This window comes from Salvelinus sp. IW2-2015, linkage group LG25 (assembly GCF_002910315.2).
Source record: "Salvelinus sp. IW2-2015 linkage group LG25, ASM291031v2, whole genome shotgun sequence".
Lineage (NCBI taxonomy): Eukaryota > Metazoa > Chordata > Actinopteri > Salmoniformes > Salmonidae > Salvelinus > Salvelinus sp. IW2-2015.
In genome coordinates this window covers 11,909,880-11,927,924 of record NC_036865.1, presented here as the reverse complement: position 1 = coordinate 11,927,924, position 18,045 = coordinate 11,909,880, and the positions used below count along the sequence as shown (strand labels likewise).

General features: G+C 45.3%; 1 protein-coding gene across 1 annotated transcript in view; it reads right to left on the bottom strand.

The window, feature by feature from the left end:
- Positions 1 to 18,045, bottom strand: part of ltbp1 (latent transforming growth factor beta binding protein 1) — a 128,935-nt gene that overhangs the window by 26,583 nt on the left and 84,307 nt on the right. The window contains exons 18-26 of the mRNA XM_070434909.1: positions 16,674 to 16,799; positions 16,253 to 16,372; positions 11,853 to 11,975; positions 9,445 to 9,567; positions 8,307 to 8,432; positions 7,668 to 7,796; positions 5,462 to 5,584; positions 5,166 to 5,297; positions 2,413 to 2,541 (exon numbers count right to left, since the gene is read on the bottom strand). Coding sequence (XP_070291010.1) covers positions 2,413 to 2,541; positions 5,166 to 5,297; positions 5,462 to 5,584; positions 7,668 to 7,796; positions 8,307 to 8,432; positions 9,445 to 9,567; positions 11,853 to 11,975; positions 16,253 to 16,372; positions 16,674 to 16,799 — 1,131 coding nt within the window. The remainder of the gene's footprint in view (positions 1 to 2,412; positions 2,542 to 5,165; positions 5,298 to 5,461; positions 5,585 to 7,667; positions 7,797 to 8,306; positions 8,433 to 9,444; positions 9,568 to 11,852; positions 11,976 to 16,252; positions 16,373 to 16,673; positions 16,800 to 18,045) is intronic.

The window sequence follows — 18,045 nt, the reverse complement described above, 5'->3', positions numbered from 1 at the left end:
GGCTCTCTATCTGATGATGATTCCCCACTCCCTCAAACCCCCTCAAACTGAGAGAATGAAATTGAGAGTAACAAAAAAAACGGCATTCTGAGCTCTTTTGACAGAGTGAGCACTGGTTTTCTGTGGGTCTGTGGAAGAATGACCCCTGGCTTGGCTGAGGAAGACATCAGTCCAAGGTGATGAGGTTGTCTGGGGTTTGATTTGGTATCAGGGATGGATTTTCGGACAGAACACACTCACCTTTGAATCCACTGCAGCCCGGGGCTGAAATGAAAGCCATGCATCACTGATAGCGAACCACCACAGCCAAGCCCTGACCGGAAAAAGCTATTGACTGAGAAATAACCTGGTCGACCAAACATACAGTACATTACATCAAGAAAGAACATTTTGTGTAACCTATAGATCTGATTCAGACAACTCCAGTATTAAAAGTCAAATCAAAAAGGCAATTTTTTAAATCAAAATCTCTGTCTTATAGTCAATCTTTCTCTTCAGTGGGGATAGGCAGACAGGAACCAGAACCCTGGACTCACACTGACAGACAGAAGATACAGCTTTACAACTCTCCATTACTTCCATTGCAACGGTATGTGTGTGTATTTGCGTGCGTGTGTGTGCCTGTGAGTGCGTGTATGCTTGTGCGTGAGACAGCAGAGTCTAAGCTCCAGTGCATTTTCCAATCCTAGGGTCTAAGGAGCACTGCAGAAACAGCGGGAGATGTTTAAAACATAACAGCGTGAGCTACACCTTCAAATTGAATGAAAATAAATGGTCACATCAATCAAATGTCCGGCGACACGTCTGCCGTCTTTTTTTTTTCATGCAAAGAGGGGAAACTACTGTCCCAAAATGGCCCTGCATCAAAATGGCCCACACCATATCATCACATTTAAGTCTTTGATGACATGATTTCATATCTACAATGCTTACACAATCTGTAAGAGTAGCATGAAGCATACATTTCTAGCACTGCCAACAAACTCCAGAGGAAAATAGCTGTCAGGAAAATACACTCAATCATACTTCCTATTGCTTTGCATGGACGAATTCATGTTTATAATTGGCTAAAGGCTACAGTAGTTGCCACTGAATGAGGAAATAAATCTCATTTTAAGATTGAAAAGGTTACTCTTGGTTTTCTAGGTTGACAGATATAGCCATGGCAGACTACCCAGCATATACATAATAGGAGTGAGCTGTCATTCAGTCGTCATGACAACTCTGCTGGAGTTGTCTCAAGAAGGGAGCAGAAGTTTTAGCCATCAACGCTAGCAGTTTGGTTTTAAGAGAGTTCCAATGCTTTCAGCAGGACACCTACACTGAAAAAAAATGAAGGTTCTTAAATGGTTTGAACTTTTGCCCGATAAAGAACCTTTGAGTTAAGTGGGGGATTCTCGACGTGGCATCTACGGTTCTTCAGAATTCTAAAAGGTTCTTGAAATGTATGGAAGCCCTTTCATAGCACACAGCAGATTGGCCACTGTTAAAGGGGCAGTGCAGTCAAAAACRTTATTTTCAGTAAAAAAWATATATATATTTCCACACTATGAGGTCGAAATTACACTCTGAAATTGTGAAAATGATAATGCCCTTTTAGAGCTACAAAAAAAACACCTGTAGTTTTAGCCTGTTTGGGTGGGATGGAGTTTTTGGCCCACAGCATGATATTAGAGTTCTCATCGGGCCTGAAAATTTGAGGCCGGTCCGACCCAAGCCCGGTGAGCTGAAACCCAAGCCCAGGCCTGGTCTGACATCACAGAAATTCATTGAGCCCGAACACCAAAAAAAGCCTGATATATAGAAAACAGCATATAGAGTTAAACTGGTGTTGAGAAGAATGCAGCCACTAGGCCTAGAAAAAGCACAGAGAGAGGAAAACTCATCTTAGTAAGGAATGGTTAAATATTGGAACAAAGTAGGCTAATGCAATTGAAGGCATGTATCAAATTCTTGCTTATAGTTCTACTGAAACTTCCAAAGTAATATCCAACTGTTACACTAATTTAAAGCAATAATCGTGTATTGCCACCAAGATGATAATTTCAGCACTGTTTTGATTGGGACAGCGCCATCGTGCTGCTTTGAGACAAGCATGGAGGACTTGTCTTGATAAATCAATCAATGTCAGATTTTGGTTCACACTAAATCCCGGTTTTGATATTTGGTAACAATTAGGCTGGGAAACTGTTAGCTGAGGTGAGCGAGTGCTCATGATCATCTTTATTCTAGTTCTCATATGATAAAAACATTTTGCTACTGTAGCATGTTACGTAGCTTAGCATTATGCACTTCACTGGCGTAGTAGCCTGAGTCATAACCAAAAGCCTGTGACTTGTCTGATAATCAATCAATGTGATTTTGTCTCCCAAAACCCACCCACACACACTGACACACCCCACTCCTACTCACCCACACAGCCGAGGCCCTCCTGGGACTCCTGGTAGCCCCGGTCACACAGGCAGCGGAAGGATCCTACCATGTTCTCACAGAAGCCGTGGCTGCCACACGCCATGGCGTTGACGTTGCACTCATCAATGTCTGCAGAACGAGGAGGAGAAGGGTCAAAGTTTAGTTATCGGTTCTTCTATACAGTCTCGGTGGTAGAGGTGGTTCCTCAATAAGGACCAGTTGACCTACAGAACAGCAGAAGCCTACACCCACTGAGCTGCAGTGGAACTAGTCTCAGGTTTTGAAGCAAATATCTCATTGGTACCATTTATTATGAGTATGAGCATCCAGACAGTTCAAGTTGAAAATATTTGCTGTGTCCAGAGGCAAAGCAGAAAAGTACAGTATACCACGAAGCATATAGAGGCAAGGCCAAAATAAATGAAAGGCAGATCCACACTGAAAAAAGTGTGTGTGTATGTTTGCATGTACAGTGTGTGTGTGTATGGGTGTATGAGTGTGTGTGTACATTAGACTCCACACCCTGCGAAGACTGTAATAAATATGCTCAAATATTAGCACAAAAGAACACTAGGAAAATCATGGAGAGCTGTAGACAAAACATGTCTCACATAAATGTCCTCTTGTCTCGGCTGAGCTGGGCAAACAGAGCATTCTAAACTGGAACACTGTGTAACCCAAACAGTTTAATCAACCGCCTGACCCCTAAACAAGCACACGCAACAGACGTAATGTTGCTGCCTCACGACAGATGCTCATAGTGAGTTACTATGGTCACTGAGGAATCTGTTCTGTGGAGATAATTAGTAGAGAACAAGCTTGAGTTAGCTGGACCAACGAGATGGTGCAAAGTCTATTGAAACACCCCCCTACCCCCAAAACCTACAAGAGACATACACTACATGACCAAAAGTATGTGGACAACTGCTCATTCCAAAATAATGGGCATTAATATGGAGTTGGTCCCCCCTTTCCTGCTATAACAGAGCCTCCAATCTTCTAGGAAGGCTTTCCACTAGATGTTGGAACATTGCATTAGCGAGGTCGGACACTGATGTTGGGCATTTAGGCCTGGCTCGCAGTCGGCGTTCCAATTCATCCAAAAGGTGTCTGTGCAGGCCAGTCAAGTTCTTCCACACCGATCTCGACAAACCATATCTGTACGGACCTCACTTTGTGCACAGGGGGATTGTCATGCTGAAACTGGAAAGGGCCTTCCCCAAACTATTGCCACAAAGTTGGAAGCACAGAATCGTCTAGAATGTCAATGTATGCTGTAGCATTAAGATTTTCCTTTAGGGGCCTCCCAAGTGGCACAGCAGACTAAGGCACTGCATCGCAGAGGCGTCACTACAGACCCGGGTTCGATCTCAGGCTGTGTCACAGCCGGCCGTGACACCCAYGAGGTGGCGCACAATTGGCCCAGCGTCGTCCGAGTTTCCTTGTCCCATCGCACTCTAGCGACTCCTTGTGTCGGGCCGGGCGCCTGCAAGCTGACTTCGGTCGCCAACTGGACAGTGTTTCCTCCGACACATTGGTGCGGCTGGCTTCCGGGTTAAGGGAGCATTGTGTCAAGAAGCAGAGCAGCTTGGCAGGGTCGTGTTTTGGAGGACGCACGGCTCTCGACCTTTGCCTCTCCCGAGTCCATTTGGGAGTTGCAGCGATGGGACAAGACTGTAACTATCAAATGGATATCACGAAATTGTCGARAAAAAGGGGTAAAGGTACAAAAAAAAGTATATAATTATAAAACATTTCCCTTTACTGAAATTAAAGGGCTCGAACCATGAAAAACAGCCCCAGACCATTATTCCTCCTCCACAAAACTTTACAGTTGGCACTATGCATTGGAGCGTTTCCACTGCTCCAGAGTCCAATGGCGGCGAGCATTACACCACTCCAGCCAACGCTTGGCATTGATCATGGTAATCTTAGGCTTGTGTGCGGCTTCTCGGCCATGGAAACCCATTTCATGAAGCTCCCGAAGTTGCTTCCAGAGGCCGTTTGGAACTCGGTAGCGAGRACAGACAATTTTTACGTGCTACGCGCTTCAGCACTCGGCGGTCCCGTTATGTGAGCTTGTGTGGCCTACCACTTTGTGGCTGAGCCGTTGATGCTCCTAAACATTTCCACTTCACCATAACAGCACTTACAGTTGACCGGGGCAGCTCTAGCAGCGCAGCAATTTGACGTACTGACTTGTTGGAAAGGTGGCATCCTATGACGGTGCCACGTTGAAAGTCACTGAGCTCTTCAGTGAAACCGTTCTACTGCCAATGTTTGTCTATGAAGATTGCACGGCTGTGTGTTCGATTTTATACACCTGCCAGCAACGGGTGTGGMTGAAATAGCCGAATCCACAAATGTAAAGATATTTCCACATACTTTTGTTTATATAGTGTACATGTACAGGTGTCAAGCCAAGGTGACGCTTTGTACTGCTCACTGTCCACCAAAAAGCAGTTGATAGACCAGAACAAAAATGTATGTAGATGGATGGGGAATGGTATGGAAAGGGGTGTTGATGGGTGTTGGGGTAAGGTGAGTTTTGATGGATGGATGGATGGATGGATGGATGGATGGATGGATGGATGGATGGATGGATGGATGGATGGATGGATGGATGGATGGATGGATGGAGGAGGGTAAGATGAGATGGAATAGGAGCACATGGGTATTTTAAAGCAAAGGATTGGATGGGGCGACAGCTGAAAGTTTGCAGGGCTATGGCTACCCTGATGATGCCGACTCACCCATACAGATACCCTCTCGGCCATGGTTGTGTCCAGGGGGGCAGTCCACCACACACCTATAGGAGCCCTCCATGTTCTCACACTGCCACGCCCCACAGATGCTCCGCCCCAACTCTGAACACTCGTCGATATCTGGGAGAGCACAGAGCCACAGTACCCCAGTCAAAACCCAGCTAAACACTTATACACCCCACTGAACTGAACACAGTAGCGATGCTTGAATTGTAGTCCTCAGGAAATCATKATCGGCATAGAGAATGATGGGATATGTAGTTGTGTGACAGGGTGTTACCAACCCAGGCATGTGTCAGTGTCTGGCTGCAGGCGGTAGCCAGTGTCACACAGGCATCTGTAGGAACCCTGGCTGTTCTCACAGGAACCGCCAACACACCTGGTGCCATCTGAGCACTCATCCACGTCTGCAAAGAAACACACACGTACACACACAAACTCAGCATACCGGTACGCCCTATATGCCAACAAAAAAAAACATTCTCAAGGGGTGTTTGAAACAAACACCAAACAGTTGAAGACTTGGATATCCTTGGATACCCTGAAAGTCCGTTGACCAAGATAGAAAAAGCTTCACGTCATCAGAGCCAGAGATGAAAGAGACAGAGAGAGAGACAACCGCAGAAGCAGATGTGACAGGCCACAGCAGGTTTCATCTTCCTCTTGATCTCTGCTGGACCCAATTCAATCTATGTCAAACAGGCCCTCCCTGGAGCCCAACCATCCTTCTTCGAGGGGTCAGACCATCCTTTGGCTGTTACAGGGAAGGACAGTCTGTGGGGGTATTACGGTGCTTAAGCCAAGCTTGGGTCTGGGTAGAGGAGCAGGGAGCCATGACCCCTCTGCTTTTATTGTGTTCCAGGCCTCAGTCCCAGTCTGCTCCTCAGCTGTGGTTCTGCAGGTCCAAGATCAACAGGGAAAGCGGTGGGCTGAGCTGCGGGGGCTGAGCTGGGGGGACTGAGGTGTTTTATGGCCCATGTCCTATTGCTGGTTCACTGGGCCCATGTTCCCAGGATTAAACAAGATCGTGGCCCCACCTCACGGGGGCCTATCGTGGAGCCATGTTCAGGCTGAAAACATATTTATACCACAGGGAGGAGGGAAGAGGAGAACTCCCCTAACAGTAAATGCTATTTCCTCTGCTTGCCTCCTTTTGGCTTGGGAGGATCATGTGTCTGTCTTTAGCTAATTGGAATCCCACCCCTCAGCCTCAGTGATGGCACCTGCAAAAGTAATCTGCCGTTAACTCTGCTGAAGGATGTCCTGTTGTCAGCTTTACAGACTTGTACAACATGCAGGATGCTCACGTACTATGGCGCATCCCCCTAATTCATTTCCTCAGTGAAAGGATCAGTGAAATGACATGAAAGGTGAAAATTGGATTACGACCAAAAATACTATTGTAGTGGTAATTGCTTATGATGTCCAGAACTCCATATGTATGTACGTACGCCTGCCCGCGCACAACACCACACACACACACACACACACACACACACACAACACACACACACACAACACACACACACACACACAAACCACACAACACACACACACACACACACACACACACACACACCACACACACACACACACACACACACACACACACACACAGAGGACCTCACTCACTGAGCCTGAGCTCCTGCATAAATCAGGAGTAACAGAGTACAGCAGAAAATATTCCTCCTTGTCTAGACATCGAGCTCAAAGGCTTCCTTCTCTGTTTTTTCTCTATTTTTACTGCAGGAAAGGGCATTTAAAACAACTCTGGCACGGGGCAAGACTCCTGGCATCAAGGTCTTTGGTGGAAAAAAAGCAGAAACCATATGTGAAAGAAATGAAAGCCACTCTCTTCCAGGAGCAACAAGGCATCGGCAGGGAGAGAGACGGAGCCAGCAGAGCGGAGGGAACATGCGGCATGAGACGGAGGCGTTAGACAAGCATCCGACTAACATCGTATAAATGTCAGATACACATCAGTTGAACCAGAGAAAACCACAACCAAACATGGCTATCAATCAAACCACCGCTAAAGAACTGGTGTTGTGGATAGATCGTGTGTGTGTGTGTGTGTGTGTGTGTGTGTGTGTGTGTGTGTGTGTGTGTGTGTGTGTGTGTGTGTGTGTGTAAACGCTGATCGCCGTTCACGGCAATTCGCCGCGAATAGAGTAACAGCCCCTCTATTACCAATGCACTTCTCCGCGTAAACGAGTCGGCAAAATAAAAAAAGGTGCTTACGTGCATTTTTCCTCTACTACACCACCACATGTGGATGCAAAGAAAGGGCGACGCGAGAGAGTGAGAGAATGAATGAGTGACTGGGTGAAGAAAATGAGTCAGTGAATCAGTGAGAAGCCTCCTAACACTTCTAATCACTGGAACTCGGCTTATATCACATTTCCCCAAGCCTCTTGGCTCAGAGAAACACTGCCACAACAACTGCAGATCACTGGAAGAGGCAGGGTGTCATATTATTGTGTGGCCTACCTTCACAGGTGTGTTTGTCCTGGCCGGCAGCGAAGCCTCTCTCACAGACGCAGTAGAAGGAGCCCTCAGCGTTGAGACACTCCCCGTGTGGGGAACACAGCTCCGGGTCGTCCAGACACTCGTCAACATCTGTCGGGGACAGCCAGAACAAGGCGCAGGTGTGAGGTCATTCAACATGACACACCAGGGAAAGAAGGAAGGAGGAAGGGAGGGAGATACAGGCCAGAGGCTTGTTAACTGTTGCAGGTGCCTCAGTGTCTGATTCCTTTGTACACACGTATAATGAAGAATGACATCAGCATTACCACAGGCAGGGGAGATATGTGAAATCACCTGGCCTCTCAGCTTCTCTGGCACGCTCACATGATGTGGGTGTGCGTATGTCAGAATAAGTTAATGTATTGGTGAGAGTGTGTGTTCAGGTGCATGTGTGTGTGCGTTTATAGGCATATCAAATTATTGCATCAAAGAGAGAGTGTGAAGGTGTCTGTGTCTGCATCTATGTCAGTCTGTGAGTGTGTAGTGTGTGAGTGTGTGTGTGTGTGTGTGTTGTGTGTGTGTGTGTGTGTGTGTGTGTGTGTGTGTGTGTGTGTCTTTGCATGTATGTTTTGAGTATGTGAGGGAGGGAGTGGCCTATACCTAGGCAGCTGGTGCCGTTGATCTGCTGGTAGCCCTGGGGGCAGCTGCAGTGGTAGGAGCCCATGTTGTTGACACACTGGCCCACACTGTCACAGGGCATGGTCAGCACCTGGCACTCATCCACATCTGCAACCAAAGGAACAGCTCTCAATGCAGGCAACACACACACACAATCATGGACGCACACAGACACTATGCTTTATGGGAAGATAGAGGACATGAAGATAGAGTCCGTTTCAGGATTTTAATTAGGGTAGCTAGATATTTTCTACCATGTGTTTGTACATTACATGATTAAAAATACATTCAATTAGATGAACAATGTACAAAATATTGATACCAGTTCAGAAATCCAATCTTCTGAACCATTATCAGATTATTATATATACTGAGTGTACAAAACATTAAGAACACCTTCCTAATATAGAGTCCCCTCCCCCTCCCATTTGGCCTCAGAACATCATCAATTCGTCAGACTCTACAAGGTGTTGAAAGCGTTCCACAGGGATGCTGGCCCATGTTGACTCCAATGCTTCCCACAGTTGTCAAGTTGGCTGGATGTCCTTTGGGTGGTGGAGCATTCTTGATACACACAGGAAACTGTTGAGCGTGAAAAACCCAGCAGCGTTGCAGTTCTTGACACAAACCGGTGCGCCTGGCACCAACTACCATACTCCATTCAAAGGCACTTAAATCTTTTGTCTTGCCCATTCACCCTCTGAATGGCACACATACACAATCCATGTCTCTATTGTCTGAAGGCTTAGAAATCCTTCTTTAACCTGTCATCTCCCCTTCATCTACACTGATTGAAGTGGATTTAACAAGTGACATCAATAAGGGATCATAGCTTTCACCTGGATTCACCTGGTCAGTCTGTAGTGGAAAGAGCATGTGTTCATAATGTTTTGTACACTGCGTATGTTTTAAGAACTTTTTTCAGATCTATCTAAACACAGCTAACTCCAATGTGTCCCAAATATCCACTGCACAGTAAGACATTGTACTGAATGAGAAAATGTGTAATTGTGTATGTGAGGTTGTAATTGTACGCGCAAGTGTACAATGGTATGAGTCAATGTATAACGGTATAAGTCAGTGTGTAATGGCAAGAGTCAGAGGATAATGAGAGTCTTACCGTCACACTGGTCCCCTGCCGCAGAAGCCCTGAAACCGGGCCCACAGTTACAGAGGAAAGAGCCCTCAGTGTTTTGGCAGTGCCCCCTGGTACACACCTGCTCATCCTGGCACTCATCCACATCTGGGGCACAACACACAACACTCTTAGGCAAAAGCATCACACAAAAGCAGTAAGGCTCAGGGTGCTGCACTGATAATTCTGAGCGGTGTCACTAAAGTCCAACATGACCCATTCCTATTTGAGGATGAGATTATGCATAAGAAGAGGCTTAACATGTCTAGCACATTAAGAAATAATACAACTTTCAATAATGTCMATTTAATGTACAGGTGTGTTCAAAGTATTGTCAATGCTGTAGGACTTTATACCACATCTTGAATGSCCGTCGTGTCCTCACATTGAATAAGTCATATTTTGATACAGACTTCCTGAGCAAGGTAGCAAAGAGAGAATTCTTATCATGCCAGAGGGCAAATTGGGCCAGGTGAACAGCGAGAGACATTGATGTGGCATATCGGGAGAAATATGAAGAGACATTGATATGTGGTAGCAACTTGAGTGGCAACTCAGTGTTTCATATACTTTCATTGCCCCAAACAGCCCAAGTTGGTTATTGAAATTCCATCATTTATTCAGCAGGACCCAATAGCTTCACTGTGGGCACTATGGTCCTCTGATAAAGTTGGGAGCTGCCAGGCAAATCCTGAATGATTTATAAACGTGCGCTACAATGCCTCAATCTTAAAGGGGAATTTTACCAATAATATATTTTCACRTGTATTTCTAGTCAATCCACCATACATACGGTTTGGAAATATAATTTAGCCTACAGTTGCACTGATTGAAGTGGATTTAACAAGTGACATCAATAAGGGATCATAGTGCCCACAGTGAAGCTATCGGGTCCTGCTGAATAAATTATGGAATTTCAATAACCAACTTGGGCCCTTTCCCAACAATGTGGAGTTCAAAAGTAAGAAAGATCCAAGGGTCCTATCTGAGATATATGAGAAATAGCTTATCCTGTAATTATTATTTTGTTTTCTGTTTCAAAAGGCTCTCGAAACACGGCTTCTGTCAAAAAGTTGAAATAGCCGAGTCAAAGCACTTCATCATGTGAGACTTTGCACTTCCACCCAGCTTTTCTATGCCAGTGAATCCCAGAAAACAGCACTTGCTAGCTGAATCCACCTGTCGCGCTGTTCATATGTGTTCAACCGACTGTGGGCGTGTAATTCAAATTATCTCTGTGACCAATGTTTACGAGAGCTCGGGCCGATCCCTACCCATGCCCGCGACGTTCTACCCAGGCCTGATTGGTTCTGCTCGAAACCAGAAATGATAAATAATTTCCTCAGTTAGTAAATTAGCTGCTCCTCTCTGTGTGTCACCCGCTTCCTGCTGGCTCTGCATGTGTGGGAGTATAGCAACGGCTCCACTTGGGCTGCTCTGCTCAATGACGGGACACGACGAGGGCACAGAGCATGGCTGTTCGCTACTTTCCGTCACTCTAAACTCCGGCAAATCTCAAGGAACAATATTATTTTCTGTGAAATAATCTCTCCTGTCATATATTTGATTAAGGTGAAGCACTTTTGGGACACCACAGGATGTTGATGGCACCTTAATTGGGGAGGACGGGCACATAATAATGGCTGGAGCAGAATTAGYGKAATGGTATCTATGTGTTTGATGTCATTCCAGTCATTATTATGAGCCATCCACCCCTCAGCAGCCTCCACTGTTTGACACCTACTGTTGAACCAAGTTCAACCCACACACCAACCACTCTACCCAGTTAGAGAGAGGGGAATCTTGGGAGTTGTAGGAATTGACTCAAATGGACAATGGTGAACATCAGGACTGATCAGGACATTCAAAGCTAGATATCTAGACTCAGACATCGTTTGGAAATTCCTTTTTTTTTGTGAATGCATCTACCTTGGACTACTGAAAACAACAAAACCACTCGATTACATGGGTAAAATAGTCCTTTAAGCAAGGTGCCTTGTGACTGACATAAAATACTGTGGAAAAAGCCAAGACAAAGTGCTTCGCTGGGCTAAACTGACAGTCTTAGGCAGGCAGAGTCATTAACTATGTCACATATACAAACAGTGCCCGAACAAATGAGTAATTATGGGGTAGTACTTACTTTTACAGCATTCACTCTGTGCAGCAATTATGCTGTTTATATTTATGGGCATTCTGGAAGTTTCTAACCAGTGGCTAATTCAGCTTKGGCTAAAAGGGTGATTCTCTAAACTATGACATCTTCCAGTTATGTCATCCAGTCTTCTAGATCATTCAGGGACTTGGCAGAGCTAGTTTGGGGCTGTCGTTTGAAAGTCACATAGAACCATGAAAAACAAGATAGACACTACGGCATAGAATTAGGATGTTACCTTCGCATGAYTGTCCATCTGAGCTGAGYGTGAATCCATCGTTACACAAGCAGACAAAGTATCCCTCAAAGTTGGAGCACCTCCCGTTGGCACAAGTTGACGGGTCCAGGCATTCGTCTACGTCTGGACAGAGTCAASAAAATGGGAGTCAAAGACTTTTACAATGTGCTTAATATCTCAAATGTCTAAACATGTTGGCATGTTAGGAAGAATATTATATTTGAAAAAGAAACTCCAGCACACTGGTATTTGTGATGAATGGATTGGGCCAACCTTCACCTGGGTTAAGGTAATGCACCTGGAACTGCATAATGTGTGTAAACAACCCTCATTATCTTGGATAGGATANTTCACCTGGGTTAAGGTAATGCACCTGGAACTGCATAATGTGTGTAAACAACCCTCATTATCTTGGATAGGATACAACCACACGAACACAGACCTATTGAAAGTTGGCATKACCTAGCTAAGAARCTAAACCAGCACCAATGAGACTTTGGAGGGTCTCCCTATGGGATTGGCTGTGTGACCCAGACGTCTGCAGGCTGGGTTACTGCTGCTATAAATATGGTTGGGTAATACTGTCCATACAGGGTAGGGATTTCACTCATAGAATGTGTGTGTTGATTCTGCTGCAGGTCTCCCAGGCAGCTAACATGATGTCTTGGAGCTAGGATTAAACCTGATGTGAGGCCTAATGCACCTCATTGACAAGACAGACAAAGTACCACCAGACTGCCCTCAATCTGCTATACTGTACCCAGCAACCTAGTCTGCATTCCACATGGACAGTGCCTTGCAAAAGGATTCACCCCTTAGCGTTTTTCCTATTTTGTTGCATTACAACCTGTAATTTAAATATATTTTTATTTGGATTTCATATAATGGACATACACAAAATAGTCCAAATTGGTGAAGTGAAATGAAAAAAATTACTTGTTAAAAAAAAAAGAATACAAATTAAAAACTGAAAAGTGGTGCGTGCATAGAGTATGTATTCACCCCCTTTGCTATGAAGCCCCTAAATAAGACCAGGTATAACCAATTACCTTCAGAAGTCACATAATTAATTGAATAAAGCCCACCTGTGTGCAATCTAAGTGTCACATGATCTGTCACATGATCTCAGTATATATACACCTGTTCTGAAAGGCCCCAGAGTCTGCAACATTTACATTACATTTAAGTCATTTAGCTGACGCTCTTATCCAGAGCGACTTACAAATTGGAAAGTTCATACATATTCATCCTGGTCCCCCCGTGGGGAATGAACCCACAACCCTGGCGTTGCAAGCGCCATGCTCTACCAACTGAGCCACACGGGACCAACACCACTAAGCAAGGGGCACCACCAAGCAAGCGGCACCATGAAGACCAAGGAGCTCTCCAAACAGGTCAGGGACAAAGTTGTGGAGAAGTACAGATCAGGGTTGGGTTATAAAAATATATATTTTAATAATATAATAATAATATAACTTTGAACATCCTACAGAGCACCATTAAATCCATTATTWAAAAAATGAAAGAATATGGCACCACAACAAACCTGCCAAGAGAGGCCCACCCACCAAAACTCATGGCAAGGAGGGCATTAATCAGAGAGGCAACAAAAAGACCAAAGATAACCCTGAAGGAGCTGCAAAGCTCCACAGCGGAGACTGGAGTATCTGTCCATAGGACCACTTTAAGCCGTACACTCCACAGAGCTGGGCTTTACGGAAGAGTGGCCAGAAAAAAWGCAATTGCTTAAAGAAAAAAATAAGCAAACACGTTTGGAGTTCGCCAAAAGGCATGGGGGAGACTCCCCAAACATATGGAAGAAGGTTCTCTGGTCAGATGAGACTAAAATTGAGCTTTTGGCCATCAAGGAAAATGCTATGTCTGGCTCAAACCCAACACCTCTCATCACCCTGAGAACACCATCCTGAGAACACAGTGAAGCATGGCGGTGGCAGCATCATGCTGTGGGGATGTTTTTTATCGGCAGGGACAGGGAAACTGGTCAGAATGATGGATGGCGCTAAATACAGGGAAATTCTTGAGGGAAACCTGTTTCAGTCTTCCAGAGATTTGAGACTGGGACGGAGGTTCACCTTCCAGCAGGACAATGACCCTAAGCATACTGCTAAAGCAACACTCGAGTGGTTTAAAGGGAAACATTTAAAAGTCTTGGAATGGCCTAGTCAAAGCCCAGACCTCAATCCAATTAAGAATCTGTGGTATGACTTAAAGATTGCTGTACACCAGCAGAACCCATCCAACTTGAAGGAGCTGGAGCAGTTTTGCCTTGAAGAATGGGCAAAAATCCCAGTGACTAGATGTGCCAAGCTTATAGAGACATATCCCAAGAGACTTGCAGCTGTAATTTCTGCAAAAGGTGGCTCTACAAAGTATTGACTTTGGGGGGGGTGAATAGTTATGCACGCTCAGGTTTTCTTTTTTCTTTGTTTGCCTTATTTCTTGTTTGTTTCGCAATAAAACATATTTTTCATCTTCAAAGTGGTAGGCATGTTGTGTAAATCAAATGATACAAACCCCCCAAAAATCTATTTTAATTACAGATTGTAAGGCAACAAAWTAGGAAAAATGCCAAGGGGGGTGAATACTTTCGCAAGGCACTGCAGCGGGTAAGTTTTCAAAGGTGGGCTGTATATGATCAACAGCAGGGTAAAAAACGTATTACTGTAAGCGGAGGATAGTATGAAATGCTAAAGATTAAATGAGGATAGTCTTAGAAATGCTAAATATTGATATCGTCTCACTAAATACCTCGCCAAAAATACAGTCTGTCCTAATTCCCCTTTCTTGCAGTCTGTGTGAGGGCTTTGAGAAGACAGAGAAGCAGTGAACCAGYGCTGTGGCTCAGGGATTCAGGGGAAACTCTTGGACTTCGTAGTAAAGGCGGAGTGTAAGAGAGATGGAGTGGGGGACGAGCCAATGTCAATACCAGCCGCAGGACAAAGCACACACCTAAGAGCAGAGCAGTGGGTGTTCTCCCCACGTTCGTACAGACACACACCCCTACACCATATATACAAAAGTATGTGGACACCCCTTCAAATTAGTGGATTCGGCTATTTCAGCAACACCCGTTGCTGACAGGTGTATAAAATCGAGCACACAGCCATGCAATCTCCATAGACAAACATTGGCAGTACAATGGCCTTACTGAAGATCTCAGTGACTTTCAATATGGCACCGAAATAGGATGCCACCTTTTCAATAAGTCAGTTCATCAAATTTCTGCTCTGCAAGAGCTTCCCCGGTCAGCTGTAAGTGCTGTTATTGTGAAGTGGAAGGCCACACAAGCTCACAGAACGAGACCGCCGAGTGCTGAAGCGTGTAGCGAGTAAAAATCATTTGTCCTCGGTTGTAACACTCCCTACCGAGTTCCAAACTGCATCTGGAAGCAATGTCAGCAAAATAACTGTTCGAAGGGAGCTTCATGAAATGGGTTTCCATGGCTGAGCATCCGCACACAAGCCTAAGACCACCATGCCCAATGTCAAGCGTCGGCTGGAGTGGTGTAATGCTCGCCGCCATTGGACTCTGGAGCAATGGAAATGTGTTCTCTGGAGTGATGAATCACGCTTCACCATCTGGCAGTCCGACGGACAAATCTGGGTTTGGTGGATGCCAGGAAAATGCTACCTGCCCCAATTTTTATAGTGCCAACGGTAAAGTTTGGTGGAGGAGGAATAATGGTCTGGACCTGTTTTTCATGGTTCGGGCTTGGCCCGTTAGTTCCAGTGAAGGGAAATCTTAACGCCACAGCATACAATGACATTCTAGACGATTCTGGGCTTCTTTGTGGCAACAATTTGGGAAGGTCCTTTCCTGTTTCAGCATGACAATGCCCCCGTGCATAAAGCGAGGGTAATACAGAAATGGTTTGTCGAGATCGGTGTGGAAGAACTTGGCTGGACTGCACAGAGCCATGACTTCAACCTCATTGAACACCTTTGTGATGTATTGTAACGCCGACTGTGAGCCAGGCCTAATCGCCCAACATCTGTGCCCGTCCTCACTAACGCTCTTGTGGCTGAATGGAAGCAAGTCCCCACAGCAATGTTCCAACATCTAGTGGAAAGCCTTCCCAGAAGAGTGGAAGCTGTTATAGCAGCAAAGGTGGACCAACTCCATATTAACGCCCATGATTTTGGAATGAGATCTTCGACAAGCTGGTGTCCACATACTTCAGTGATGTAGTGTATGTTTAAACTGTACATGCGTGCACACACACACTCACGCACAAGACACAGAACGATGGATTGTCAAACAAGTCTTTTTTTTTTCCAACTCCAAATTGGTGGAAGGAATTTGAATGCAGAGCCAAGCCGCTCCAGTAATTTCGATGCTCCTGATTATTTGTGAGGGAAGGAGAATGTTCAGTCACATACCGACACACTGTCCTCCCTGGCCCTGGAAGCCCTTTGGACACAGATCACACTCATACGAGCCTGGGAAGTTGATGCACAGGCCGGATGGACACACACCCAAGTCCAGACACTCATTTATATCTAAGAGAGAGAGAGTGAGAGAGAAAGAGAGAGAGAAAGAGAAAGAGAAAGAGAGACAGAGGTGTGGGGAATTGAGTTATATAAAAGAGACACAGAGAGAGGCAAGGAGAGAATCAACACCAAAAAAGGCCCTTGGTTTCAGTGGGATGAGTGCTTGATGTGTGAGTAAGCCATATGCATACCATGTTATTGATAGGTCAAAAACAGCCATGCCCGTATCTTACCATGAAACCCCCTCTAATTCTCCTGCCCTTAAAGCTCTCAAAATAGAACCCAAATATGTAAAGGGTGCGTCCTGTACCTTCACAGTGGCCTGTTGGGCTCATCCTGTAGCCACTGTCACAGTGCAAACAGGTGTAGGAACCCACGGTGTTGACACAAAACTCATCCTCAGGACACGTGTGGGTGTTCAGACACTCGTTTAAATCTGAGAAAGGGATGTAGAGAGGGAGGGCGAGACGAAGAGAGAGAGACGGAGATGGGAGAGATTTGAAGATAGCAGAGCGGTCACTTGGCTCCAACAAAGACAGTACATTCAAGAATCTTTCAAGAATAACCATTCCTTTTTTGGTACTCACCCGAACCCATTAAGCATAATCCCCAAAACCCTGGCGAAATGTGATGGAGTACCAATAATTCTAGTGCTGTGTCACTAATGTTGTACAACCATGTCAGACACTACTCTGTCCAATGTCAACAATCTCTTGATCTGCCCATYGATCTGTGCCAAACCTTCATTTACCCCAGTCTGAGTGTGATATCCATCTATCTAAACTATTTGGACAGTCTGGCATTACAGAGGGCTAGGAGTTTGGCTCATGACACCCTTTCCTTGACTTTAACTGAATAACATGGACATTGCTGATTCATGCCAGGCCTATCCCTGCTTCGTGCCCTCCTAGCCCCCTAAGATGGACCAATGCCAGGCTAAAGTGACTGGAACTTCCTCTGAGGGCCCTGGGCGGGACTTCCTGTGGGACATTAAAAAAAGACAGAACAAACGAGGAAGGAAACAGGGACCCCTAATTTGCCTCTAAAACGGTGTGATACCAACAAAAATAACCTCCTCCGCTGGGTATCCAGGATACCACTCCCCTCCTTAGAAACCAAACATCCCCCACCCTGATATAGAGAGTGGAAGTCCATGAGTCAACAAAACAAGTCACAGACTGCACATAGACTGCACACTTTATTTTTGTTTTAATGTGACATGTAGTGTTTCTTCTGGGTAAGTCAGTCCCTCAAAGTCTTTTTAGTCTAGTTTTCACAGAACGTTCCATCTGCCTATAAAATATTTAGGGCTGTCGTCCTCAAGTTGCCTGTTTTGGTGCTCATATCCACATATAAATCCCTTGCAAACAGTAATAAATTATACTCTCATATTTCATTTTCAGATGTTAGTCTGTTACAGTACAGTTATGGGGAAATAATCACCAGCTTTTTGCCTCTGCAAACCTAATTTTGTGTCATTTTGTGGAAGAGAAAACGTGTGTCGAAACACCAGAAACCACCTAATGACAGTGTTCCCAGTATTTATATCCCAGGATAGGGAGGATGATGAGGAGGACGTCGCTAATGGGCTACACTGTGGTCACCTTCTACAACTTAGCCCCTATCTCCAGGGAGGGGGGCTAAGCCAACAGGGAACTATAGTGAAGACTGGGGAAACGAAA